At 44.1% G+C, this 13022-nt stretch overlaps 1 protein-coding gene across 1 annotated transcript; it reads left to right on the plus strand.

Annotated features, from left to right (window-relative positions):
- On the plus strand, window positions 1–2214 carry CH25H (cholesterol 25-hydroxylase). Its single transcript, XM_082853832.1, has 2 exons — window positions 1–286; window positions 693–2214. Exon 2 carries the CDS (start codon window positions 811–813, stop codon window positions 1621–1623), a length of 813 nt encoding a protein of 270 aa, XP_082709958.1. The 5' UTR covers window positions 1–286; window positions 693–810; the 3' UTR covers window positions 1624–2214.
- The last annotated feature ends 10808 nt before the right edge of the window (window positions 2215–13022 follow it).

The following is a 13022-nucleotide window of genomic DNA, read 5'->3' on the forward strand; positions in this document are numbered from 1 at the left end:
ACCCCGGCGCGCCGCGAAGGGACGACCCGCCCGCCAGGTTTGGGGGCTCCTCCGGGGGAGTCTGCGTGAGGTGGGATCTGGAGCAGTCCGCGAGCTGGCGGGCACAGCTCCTCACCGGAGACACTGAAACTGGAGGAGGTTCCCGTCCCGCCAATCTGATTTCCTGCGCTGCTCGCCGCCGCGCGCCGCTCAAGACCCGCGGTTAACTGCAAAAGGGTAGTTTGCTGATCACTGCTGGTTAGATCAATACGGCGAGAGCAGAAAGAAAAGATCCGAAATACGAAAGGTACGTGGCTTTTAAAAGTTTTTTGTTTTTTAATGCAGTTACACTTGTATCTTTATTAAAACACATAGACGCAGTTTTACGTATGCATGAAAAAACACAAGTAATTCTGCACTGGTTGCAAAGGAGCTCTTTCTGGTGATGATGGAAATATTCTTCATCTTGTTTGGGAATGGTGATGATCCATGAATTGAGTTGTCAGAACTCGTAGAAACTCTACACTGAAGATCTGTGCATGGTATCGTGTGTAAATTGTACGTCAATTAGAAAATCAGAACGTAATCTTGCATGCATAGAAAGTACTGCGTGCCGTTGCGTAACTGCATACATGAATGCCGATTAAATGCAGCTGTAGATGAGTATTTATAGCAACTAAGCGCAACTCTGTTGGATTATTTAATTATGCAAGCTCCCCGAAGCCGGGAAGGGGAGAAAAACGGCGGCTGACATCACTCGGGGCGGGGCCGAAAGCCCTAAGAAAAGTCGGTAGGACCCGAGCGGCAGCCGCAGCCAGACACCACCTCATCATGAGCAGCCGCAACGGCTCCGAGCTCCACGTCCTCTGCAGCTCCGGCCAGCTGTTCTTGCAGCCCCTCTGGGACCGCCTCAGGACCTGGGAGGCCCTCATCCAATCGCCCTTCTTCCCCGTCTTCTTCTCCATCACCATCTACGTGGGCTTCTGCCTGCCCTTCGTGGTGCTGGACGTCCTGTGCCCCTGGGTGCCCGCGCTACGGCGCTACAAGATCCACCCGGACTTCTCGCCGTCGGCTTGGCAGCAGCTGCCCTGTCTGGGGCAGACGCTCTACCAGCACGTGGTGTTCGTGTTCCCCATGACACTGCTGCACTGGGCGGCCAGCCCCGCCCTCCTGCCCCCCGAAGCCCCCGAGCTGCTCCAGCTGGTCCGCCACGTCGTGCTCTGCCTGCTGCTCTTCGACACCGAGTTCTTCGTGTGGCACGTGCTGCACCACAAGGTGCCCTGGCTGTACCGGACCTTCCACAAGATGCACCACCAGAACTCGGCCCCGTTCGCGCTGGCCACGCAATACATGAGCGTCGGGGAGCTGTTTTCCTTGGGTTTCTTTGACATGATGAACGTCTTGCTGCTCCAGTGCCACCCGCTCACTGTCCTGACCTTCCACGTGGTCAACATCTGGCTGTCGGTGGAGGACCACTCGGGCTACGACTTCCCCTGGTCCACGCACAAACTGGTACCTTTCGGGTGGTATGGGGGCGTGGAACACCACGACCTGCATCACTCCCAGTTTACCTGCAACTTCGCCCCTTACTTCACACACTGGGACAAAATACTGGGAACTCTGAGGTCTGCTCGCGCCAAGTGACATGCAGGCAGCCCTCCCGGCGTAGTAGTGTGTGCTGTGGTGAGGGATGGGTGTACCTCAGACATTGTGCATTTCACCCTTGAATCGGGAGAGACGCCCTTGAGGTTGCTTTTTTGTTTTATTTGCTGGAAACTTACAGAGAAAATCTGATGTATTTTTCACAATCTAGTAATTTATGTAATGTTTGTATATCAACAATTATATTCATGATGTGGAATTTTAGCTCACTTCAATAGCCTTGATATCTGGGTACAAAGTATCCAAAATCACTGGCGTATTTAAATAATCTCTGAAAGGGTTTGTTTGAAGAACAAGGAGTTTTACTCTGTTTGAAGGTGTCCTAGAACTAGGCTAAAATAATATATTTTTATGGAGAATCTGATCTGTGACTCTGTAAACAATGAAACATGTTCCTGCTGGACAGTGACTAAGATTATTGTGCCTTTTTTCTTTGTTTTCATAGAGCTGTATATTTATATCGAAGGAAACGTTATTTATGTTTGAAAAAAAGTTAAAAAAGGACATAAACCAAACAAGTACTGGCTTCTGGCATTTTCACTGGCATTTTGACTGATAGAAACTGGAATGAGAAGAGGGAGCTGGGATGGCAGGTGCTCTTCGGAGTCTGCGTCAGCCCAGCTGTGGAAAGAGGAATCTGGTGGTGGCAGGTTTGGGGGAGGGGAAGCTTGTAGGAAAGGAGGTCAGAGAAGGGATCTGTTTGTTGGTTTGGGTCTAGAGATTTCACAGAGGGAAAAACACTGTTGTTCCGGATGTGTTTTAGTTGATTTCTGTGTAACAGAAAACTGATAAAACTTACTCTGTAAAGTTTTACAGAGAGATTAACACTGGGCCACCATTGCATTATTTGGGGGGGAAAGGGCGGTGTTGGGGGATGAGTAGAATTAGTGAAGTGCCTTGCTTTGCAAAACTGGTACGTCAAGTGTGTGCTTTAAAGGGGCTGATAGGTAGGGGAGGGATTATAAGTGAGCCCCCCTTTTCATAAAGCCATCTAATACAAATGACCATCACACATTGTCTCTGCAATCTGAGATTTTTGTATGTTCACTTTTCTTTATGAAGACTTACATGCATACTCGTTTCTCAAAGAAGGAAAAAAGTGAAATTTGGCCCTAGATCCCTAGTTCCTCACCTGCAAAAGGAGATTGATTGTGTCCCAGATGTTCTCATAGATTACTTGTGACAGTAAATGTGCCTATAACTGGCTGCACACCTGTCACCCATCATGTACCCCATTCTGCTGCTGCATAATTGTTTTAATTTTATCTTTGGAACACCGTTTAGATAGATAGGGTAAAGTTAAAAAATCAAGACACTGGGCTTCCCTGGTGGCGCAGTGGTTGAGAGTCCGCCTGCCGATGCAGGGGACACGGGTTCGTGCCCCGGTCCGGGAAGATCCCACATGCCGCGGAGCGGCTGGGCCCGTGAGCCATGGCCGCTGAGCCTGCGCGTCCGGAGCCTGTGCTCCGCAATGGGAGAGGCCACAGCAGTGAGAGGCCCGCGTACCGCAAAAAAAAAAAAAAAAAAAAAAAATCAAGACACTTTAGACAAAAGATCTAAAGAGAGGCAGCTTTGCATGGAATTCTAGGCTCATAATATATGCACCAAACTATCTTGTTTAAAGATGAAAAAAATCCATCTAAAGACTTGATATCCATACTCTGCCAAATGAACCTCCCTAGAAATATGTTGCGGTGCTCCAAACCTTTGCAAGATGCAATCAGAGTGCCTGGCTGCCCCTCTGATTTTCTCACATTCCCTCCCAATGGGCGTGCCCTCTTGGCTTCTGCTGAAGTCACCTCCTCCTCTGTCCGCAGCAGGACCATGCTGGGACTTAAAGATTATATCAAGAATAAAAAGTGAAATTCGCAAGCGCAGGTAGTGAGGGGAAAATGCCTCACTGGAGGTAGTGTGTTATTATCATGAGCCAAACGGTGAGCAGAGAAAGAAAAGGGGGATGAACAGGCTGGGATAGAATATATACTATTAGTTGCTTTGAGCATCTTTAGGCATGCAAAAGCAGTCTGCAAATCTTGGATAATGACAATTTGTTACAGCTCCCTCCCAGAGAATTTTTGAAATGGGTCATAATGCCTCACTGTGTAAGGGAATTTCCCATTTAGGACAAGTTGTACACATGGGAATTACTTGGGTTCAGAACACTTTCTCAGAGTTGGATGTCTTAGCAGTTTCTGATACCTTGGGGGGTGGAACTGGGGGGGTGAAGAGGATGAGCAACTTCTTGGATAGTTTTGAGAGAAGAAGAACAATGATAATAACGAAATAAGGCACATTTGCATGAATTTTCTCACATTGTTTCACTTGTTCCTTACACTCTAAGGGATGTAGAATAGTTATTATTTTTTAATTTTAATTATAATTAAAATAATATAAAAATATAATATATTTTATATAATATAATATATATATATAATAATATAATATAAAAAATAATTATCATTATTTTTTCATGTTATGGATGGAGACTTGGTATCTGCACCGGTCAAGTGACTTGCTCCGGATGATAAAGTACTAGGATTTGGAGCTGGTTCTCGAACTTAGGTCTTGTAGTGTATACTGTACCTGTCTTTGGGTGGCGCTTATGGTAATCTTCACAACTGCCAGTGAGCTACAAACCCTGCAACACCAACAAATGACCTCCCTCTGCTACTCCTCCCCTGTCAAACACAGCGTCCGCCATGAATTCAAAGCCTCTGCTTGGCAGGGGAGAAAGCCAGATTAATCTCAGCAGGGCTTGGGAAAGCATGAAGCAGGTCAGAGGCTCTGTTTTCTGTACCCCTCGTTGCACATCAGGGAAGAGTACACATGCTGAAGCCAGATTGCCCCGGGAGGGGTGTGGGGGGAAACTTGACTTGGGACTTAACAAACTGAGTGACTCTGGACAAGTTACTTAACCTCTCTGTGCTTGGCTTCCTCATCTGTAAAATGTAGTTAATTATAGAACCTACCTCCTAGAGCTGTTGTGAGAGATTTTGAGCTACTCTGTGTGAGTGCTAGGTGGGTTGGAGGTCTGGACTGTATTTGTGTTTGCTACAAATGATGCTTCACAATGTGAGCTCCAGGACTGTACCAGGATCGTAATCTTCTGTCCACACAGATGTTTGAGCTCTCCTGTCTATAGGGAACCAAAAAAAGTGTTGGAAAGAGCCAGAGGTCTGTGTTTGTCTGATTCTGTTTCCTCACCTCTGAGTCATCCCACTCCCACCTCTTCCTGAGACTTTCACTCCCTATTCACTGCTATCTTCCTAATGATCAAATCCAACGATTTCCCACCCTTGATTTTCCATCTCCTTGGCTTTTTTTTTTTTTTTTTTTTTTTTTGCGGTACGCGGGCCTCTCACTGTTGTGGCCTCTCCCGTTGCAGAGCACAGGCTCCAGACGCACAGGCCCAGCGGCCACGGCTCACGGGCCCAGCTTCTCCACGGCATGTGGGATCTTCCCGGACCGGGGCACGAACCCGTGACCCCTGCATCGGCAGGCGGACTCTCAACCACTGCACCACCAGGGAATCCCCTTGGCTTTGTTTTTAAGGTATTTGTTTCTGCTCACCAGCCTCTTAGAATGTGGTTCTTGCTTGGTTTTAGTGATGCTTCTCTATGTTGTTTTCCTTCCCAATTCTCCAGCTGTTTCTCCTTCCTTCAGTGGCTGCACGCTCTCCTCAGCAGGGAGGCCAGCCTCAAGGTGCTTCTCATTTTATTAAAAAGTATCTATGTTGTGTGTAATGACGATCCTTCCTACCATCTTCTGGTGCACCCTCTAAATCTCTGCTTGCATTGCATTCCAGTGCACACGTGGGCACTTCTACGTGCACAGGCCATGTGAATGTGTATAAGTGCACGACATATGTATACACACTGTCTATGTACCTACCACGTACAAACTATATGTCCACACACTGTTATACGGACACAGACATGCATTTGCCCAGTATATATGTGTATGTGAACATACACAGTATATGTATGAACACTATATATGTACAAACATACTTTATACACCCTATACATGTATATATGTACCCATAATATATATATACACTATATATATACATGTTCAAACGTGACATATATGTGTACATATATAGAGACATTATATACGTACATCTACCATATATTATATATGTGTATGTAATATGCATATGTATATATACAGATATATGTGTATATGTATACATATGTATATTCAGGTATATGTGTATATATACGGATATGTGTGTGTGTGTATATATATATATATATATATATATATACTCCTGTCTCTAACTACACACACACACTACTATTTCGGTCCTGTTTAATATTCATCTGTGCCCCTAGTACTATGCCTCATTCTTGATAAATACTGGTTCAGTGTTGTGTGAATCCTGGAAGCAGTAGAAACACAGATTTGCCATTAATCATGTTTTTCTTCATTTATTCCATCTTCCATCACTAGTCCATCCTAGCTTCCTAACTAAGGCCATGCCCACAACCCATAATCTCTGTTCTAGAGAAGTTCACAGTCTACTGGGAAGGAGCATCAGGCAAGCAAATGCATCTAATCTAATGTAGTTAGTGCCACACTGGGGGTGTGTTAACAGGTTGTTAAGGGAGCCCAAAGAAAGACAGGTCCTTTGGACACCAGAAATCATGAAAAATTTATATGCATTCACTGGGCGGGGTAAAGGGCATACGTGGAAGAAGAAACAGCACGTAAATCAGAGAGGGATGAAATAACAGAATATGCCAGAAACATGGCGGGAGGCTGCAAGCACTGGGTGACCAAGGAAGGAACGTCAAGGCGTGTTGTCTCACCACTTGACAAGCTATTGAAGCTGCTTCGAACCGCTTGCTCGTTTGCCTATGTCACAGGGGTTTGGGAGATGGTGTGGAAAATTGCTTTGAAATGAACATTAGGCCTTGCTATTATTTGTTGATTTATAATGAGTACATGGATGAATTGAAAACTGGACTTGGAAATGACATGCTAATAAGCTTAGGTTGTATTCTTTAGGCAATGGTGGGGGACAGGGGTGAGAGTTCCACAGACCTTAAGCAAAGGGGTGATGTGATCAGATCTGGTGGAAGAAGATAAGTGGCAGCAGAGAATGGTAGCGGTGATTCCAGTTAGGACCGTTGCAAGTTCTGCCTGGATTCTAATCCTGCCTCCACCATTGATGAACTTTGTGTGTTTGAGCAGATTACTTCATCTAAGGCTCAGATTCTTCATCTGGAAAAACAGGGTGATAATACCTACTTGTAGAATTATGGTGAGGAATAAGGAGGATATTTAGAGAATTTAGCACTCTGCCCCACATAGAGCAAAAACTGTAAATAGTAGCTCTTTTGTTAGAAGTTGTTACAAAAGGCTTATAATTGCAAGTGTGAGATGATAAGCCTGCAGCAAAACAAGCTGAGAGAGAGGTGGAGACTAAGACATAGATTTCTCTTTTAACATAAAGGTAACATACGGTCATGGAAAAATTTCAAACCTAGAGAACAGTGTAAGGTAAAAAGTAACAACCATCCCCATTCAATGAATTTACTTCCACCACAGATATAATCAAAGTTAACCGTTTTTTGGATGCCAAACGGAAAGTCAGCCATTCAGTGTCTTTTTCTCTCTTTCTCCCTTTCAGCTGGGATGCATTAGTAGTTTGCATTGAATGAATGCATTAAAATAAAAGGAAGTTAGTGTGAACAGAAGTTCTCTGGACAAAGGCCCAAGAGCATTTCCTCCTTCTAAATATCTTTTGCTTATTTCTTTTTTCTATTCCTTTTGATCACTACTCAAAACAAGAAGAGAAACTCAAGTTGTCTCTTCACAGCGCACAGAACTGCCCGGGGCCAGAGGAAAAGCGAGGTTTTCCTTGCTTCCCCTTCTCACGCCTAGAGGTTTCTTTGGTGCCGCTTACCGTGACTTTACTTTCTGCCTTCCGGCGAAGCAGTTGCCTTCTCTGCCGGGGAGAAAGATCTCTGGAAGAAGAGGTCATGTCTTACAGATCTTTGATTCCTTCAAGGATCTTGCACTTGAAAAATGCTCAATACACGTCTCTGGAGGGGAGGCTCCAGGGCTTGGAGGTTGAGCTGCCTGATTTTCTGTTTGGGGAGAAATCATTGAATCACGCTGAACATCAGTTTCTCTCTCTGTGAAATGGGTGGAGGTTGGAGTAATAATAACTGGCATTGCCTACTTCCTCAGGCTGCTGGGATGCCCCAATGAGATAGAGCAGCGAGTTGTTGAGTGGGTGTGGGACGATGTGGACCTTCGGCAGCTGGGGGGCACCAAGCTGCTATGGCTGCCATCTCCCTCCATCTCTGCCACGACCACACTCCTCCACGGATGGAGGGCTTCCTCCATCCAGCCCCTGCCTCTTGCGCTCCATACCTTCTGTGACTTGTATTCCCCTCTCTGCATGCCCTGGCTCTTGCTGCCCTGCTGAATCTCAGGAGAATATAGGAAGAGAGGCGAGCTGTAGAGGGACCAGGAGTGGAGGAAGCTGGCCCCAGGGTAGCGCAGTTTGCAGAAGTAGCCGGAGCGGTAGTATTTGTGCCAGTCAGAAGTCGTGTCAATCTGAGACACGCCAGGAGAGGGCTCTTCTTTCTGTACCAAGGACCGGCTCCAAGCCAGGAGCTGCAGCCTGCTGGATAAGTGGACTTTGGCCGCAAAAGGCTTTTGAAAGAAGAAGCCCCTTGGAGTTGGACAGTAACTGAAAAGAAGTCACCCTTCACTAGGCAGTTTGAGTTCCTTGTCATGAGGTGAAAAGGAAGAGTGACCCATGCTTGGCAGTGGGTTTGATCTGCCTGAGATCCAGCATCGCCTAGGGAGGATAGCTCACATGCTGACACTGTCAAGCTCGGAGATTCTACAAATGCTAAGGCTGAGACACCACTGTCCAGTTTCCCTATTTTATGAATAAGGAAACTGAGGCTCAGAGATGGGAAGTAACTTTCCCGGGGTCACACAGCTGGGTTAGAACTCAAAGACCCGTGCTCTTCCTGCTTTTCCCTTCTGCTTCCCTCCCACCCTCTGGGTCCTCAGAGCCACTGGGAGCTGTCTCCTGCTGAGTAGCAGAAATGCAGTTAGGGGACACTGCTTAGGAATTGTTGTGATCCATTAATCATTTGGATAAACACAACATAAACAGCTCTGCTGATTTGTAGGAACTTGAGTGAAGCATTTATTTCAAATTTTGCTGAGGTCTATTTTGCATACCTTCATGCAGAGCTGGTGTGAACTTTTCTTTCATTCCTGTGAACTCTGAAAATCTTGTTTTAGAAAATGTTTAAGAAAGCCTCCATGCAATGGACTACAACTCAGCAATAAGCAAAAATGAATTCGATGCATACAACAAAGATGAATCTTAAAATAATTATGCTGAGTAAAGGAAGCCAGACCAAAAAAATGTGTACTATATGGTTCCATGTATATAAAATTCCAGGAAATGTAAATGAATTCATATGACTGCAGTTGTTTGGGGAAGAGTGGCTGCAAAGATGGATCACTAAGGGGCATGAGAAAACTTTTAGGAATGATGAATATGTTCAGTACCTTTGGTTGTGGGACTGGTTTCATAGGTGTATACATATGTCAAAATTTATTGAATTTTATACTTTAAATATGTGTAGTTTATTGGATATCAGTTATACTAGATGATGACGATGATGGTGATAAGTTAATCCAGGACCTCATGTTTTTTTGTTGGTTTTGGTTTTTTTGGGTTTTTTTTTTTGCGGTACGCGGGCCTCTCACTGTTGTGGCCTCTCCCGTTGTGGAGCACAGGCTCTGGACGCGCAGGCTCAGCGGCCATGGCTCACGGGCCCAGCCGCTCCGCAACATGTGGGATCCTCCCGGACCGGGGCACGAACCCGTGTCCCCTGCATCGGCAGGCGGACTCTCAACCACTGCTCCACCAGGGAAGCCCTCAGTGTAGTTTTAATATATTATTCTTTTGTTATGAGTGAGGTTATGTGTTCTTTCATAGGCTTGAAAGTTATTTGTATCTTTATTCCCATAAACTGTTTGTATTCTTTATCCATTTTCTCTTGTGTTGTTGTTCTCTTTCTTAAAAATTTCTGGGGATTATATATTTTAGAGTGATTAGTCTTTTGCTGGGATGAATTGTTAATAGTTTTCCCAGCTTGTTAATTTATTTTTTGATTTGTTTATGGTGAGTTTTACCCAAGTAAAGTCATTGATTTTTTTTTAAAGAATTGAACTTAGTTTTTTAATGGTTTTTTGATTTTGAGTCAAATAATAAAGGCCTTCTCCACTACCCTAAGGTTATAAAGAATTCTTGTTTCTTGAGGCCATTTGTGGTTTAATATTTTATACATATATACATATAATATACACTGACATTTTGTGAGAGGTGAAGCCAATTATAGTTTTTTCCCAATAGCAATGCAGTTATCTGGACTCCACTTATTGAATTCATTATTTCCTTTATTTGCCTGTCAGCCTATTTAGTACCTGTTAGTTATTAGAGCTTCATAATATGTTTTATTATCTGGTAGGGCTAGTCACCTCTCATTGCTACTTTTTTTTTTTTCCCAAAGAATTTTTAACCAGTCTTGTTTGTTTATCTTTCTTTATAAACTTTCAAGTGATTTGTTCTGGGTCCCTTCAGTCTTCCCCAAACCCCGTTGGTTTTATTTACTGCTACTACAATAAATTTATAAATTAGCTTAATTAGAACCGATATCTTTATTATGTTGAACCTTTCTATTAAGAACATGGTGTAGGAGGACAAAATTTGCCACCCCAAAAAGTCTCTTTGGCATGTGGATTATTTGAGCTGAAAACAATCAAGGCCCAAAAGACTCAGGAAGAAACTTCAGTCTTCTAGTTCACTCTATGTCCTACTGTCTCTGCAGGCCCAGCAAACACTTGTTTACCAAACTTTTCTTCTTCCCTCTCCATGTGAATTACCTCCCTCCTCTGTGATGTCCTAAACCACTGCCCCCAAGGTTCCCCTTTGTCTTTAGCTGAAGATGGTATATTTCAGGTGAGGGTTTCAGCCATTTTGGTGAGTTACTCCATTTTACTGGGTCTTTTGTTTGATTTTCTCCTGTTAATCTGTCTCTCATCAGTTTAATTCTTAGACCAGCCAGAAGAACCTAGAAGGGTAGAGGAATGTTTCTTCCTGCCCAACAATGGTATGTCTTTCCAGTGTTTTACATCTCTCTTTACATAGAATTGATGAAATAAAAATCCACATTTTAAGGCAAGACAAGAAACATTTAAACATAAAGCTTTTTTCTCTGCCTTTTGACCTCTTCCTTCCCCTCTAGTGTGCATATCATGCATCTGCATTATGTGTTAACCAGACCTCCCCAATGGCAGGAATACCTACTCAACCATAAAGGTCAATTTTTCTTCTCTGGCGCCGACCATGTAACTCCTTAGAAGATAACATTCCTTTCTCAGTCTTTTAAGGCAGGATGACCCAGTCCTCATCTACATAAAGTTCACCAAAGATGTATGTGCAGACATCTTCAGTGAACTTTATGCACAATGCCAGTACATCATTCCCCTTAAAGATAACAATTGGGGGCTTCCCTGGTGGCGCAGTGGTTGAGAGTCCACCTGCCGATGCAGGGGACACGGGTTCGTGCCGCGGTCCGGGAAGATCCCACATGCCGCGGAGCGGCTGGGCCCGTGAGCCATGGCCGCTGAGCCTGCGCGTCTGGAGCCTGTGCTCCGCAACGGGAGAGGCCACAGCAGTGAGAGGCCCGCGTACCGCAAAAAAAAAAAAAAAAAAAAAGCAATTGGTGCAGAACAGATGGGTCAGACTACCTGGGAAAAAACTGTGCAGCACCTAATGGAAGTTCTTAGCTTAAATACTTACTTGTGACCTTATAAATGTACTCTGCCTATTTTATAAGATTATTGTTTCTTGCATTACCAAGTGTGTGACTGAGCCTCAGATAAAATCAGTGATGACTTGATACAATTGATCAAAAATATAGTTCTATAAGATTAATGATTATAATAGTGTAACTCTAAATATGGGAAGAAGCAACAAGAAGAAACCGTTTCCTGGACCATAACAGACTAGTAAGACGGGTGGCCCAGAGGCATTTGGTTGCTGTTAACAGGGTCTAGACCAGAGTGCACAGTGAATGGCCTATCAACGAAATCCTCACCTGACCTGGGAATGAGCATTCCTAGCTCCGTGGGACAAACTGGTTACAAAATGCCTCTCAAACTTTGGTTGAAATTAAGACAAAATGCCTCTCAAACTTTGGTTGAAATTAAGACAAAATGCCTCTCAAACTTTGGTTGAAATTAAGACAGAAGGGATCGTAGAATAAAGAATGTTTGCCACTGTCCAGTTCTACAAGATGATTCATTAGCCACTGAGTTGCTGACCTACCACATACCCTAACAGGAATTCAGGGCAAAGATCAGGATGAGGTACTTTGTTGTCTGGGAAAACTGACAGAACTGTTACTTAGATAATTAGATATTTCTAGAAGAAGATTTTGTAAACCCAGTTTCTTGCATCTTCCCATGCTCAGAAAAGCACTAAAACCATTAACCAAGGTATCTGTTCCTTGAGAAGAGCAGTAACTTTCCACCGAGATGTGTGCTTGACTTATGCACGCCTTCACTAAAATCACATATTTACTGGCCCGCCTTTTACCTCTTCAGAACAGTTCTCAGAGCTCTCTGAGAGACTGTCTCCTGGGTTATAATCCTCAGGTTGGCTCAAATCAAATGTTTCATTTCTTTCTTAGATTGACGACTGATGAATTATTTTGTTGACAAGATCATACACAATTTTTGTAATCTTATTCCTATTTTACCGTTTCTTTTGCTACTTTTAATGTTTTTTCCGCCTCTCTTTATATCTTTCTATGAGTCTTGTTTGTATTGATGAAAGATACTGATTTTTAAACAAATGCATCCCCATCGCTGTACCAAATTCTTATTTCTTATTCTTTTAGTTTTTTAATTTTTATTTATTTATTTACTTATTTATGGCCGTGTTGGGTCTTCGTCGCTGTGCGCGGGCTTTCTCTAGTTGTGGCGAGCGGGGGCTATTCTTCACTGCAGTGCGCAGGCTTCTCATTGCGGTGGCTTCTCTTGTTGCGAAGCACAGGTTCTAGGGCACGCAGGCTTCAGTAGTTGTGGCATGCGAGCTCAGTAATTGTGGCTTGCGGGCTCTAGAGCGCAGGCTCAGTAGTTGTGGCACATGGGCTTAGTTGCTCCATGGCATGTGGGATCTTCCGGGACCAGGGCTCGAACCTGTGTCCCCGTATTGGCAGGCAGATTCTTAACCACTGTGCCACCAGGGAAGTCCCTTATTTCTTATTCTTAAGCATGCATTTGCTTTTCAATTTATTCTCTTAGGTTTTTTAATATTTACAATGATA

The sequence above is a fragment of the Leucopleurus acutus genome (assembly GCF_964270905.1).
Source record: "Leucopleurus acutus genome assembly, chromosome: 14".
Lineage (NCBI taxonomy): Eukaryota > Metazoa > Chordata > Mammalia > Artiodactyla > Delphinidae > Leucopleurus > Leucopleurus acutus.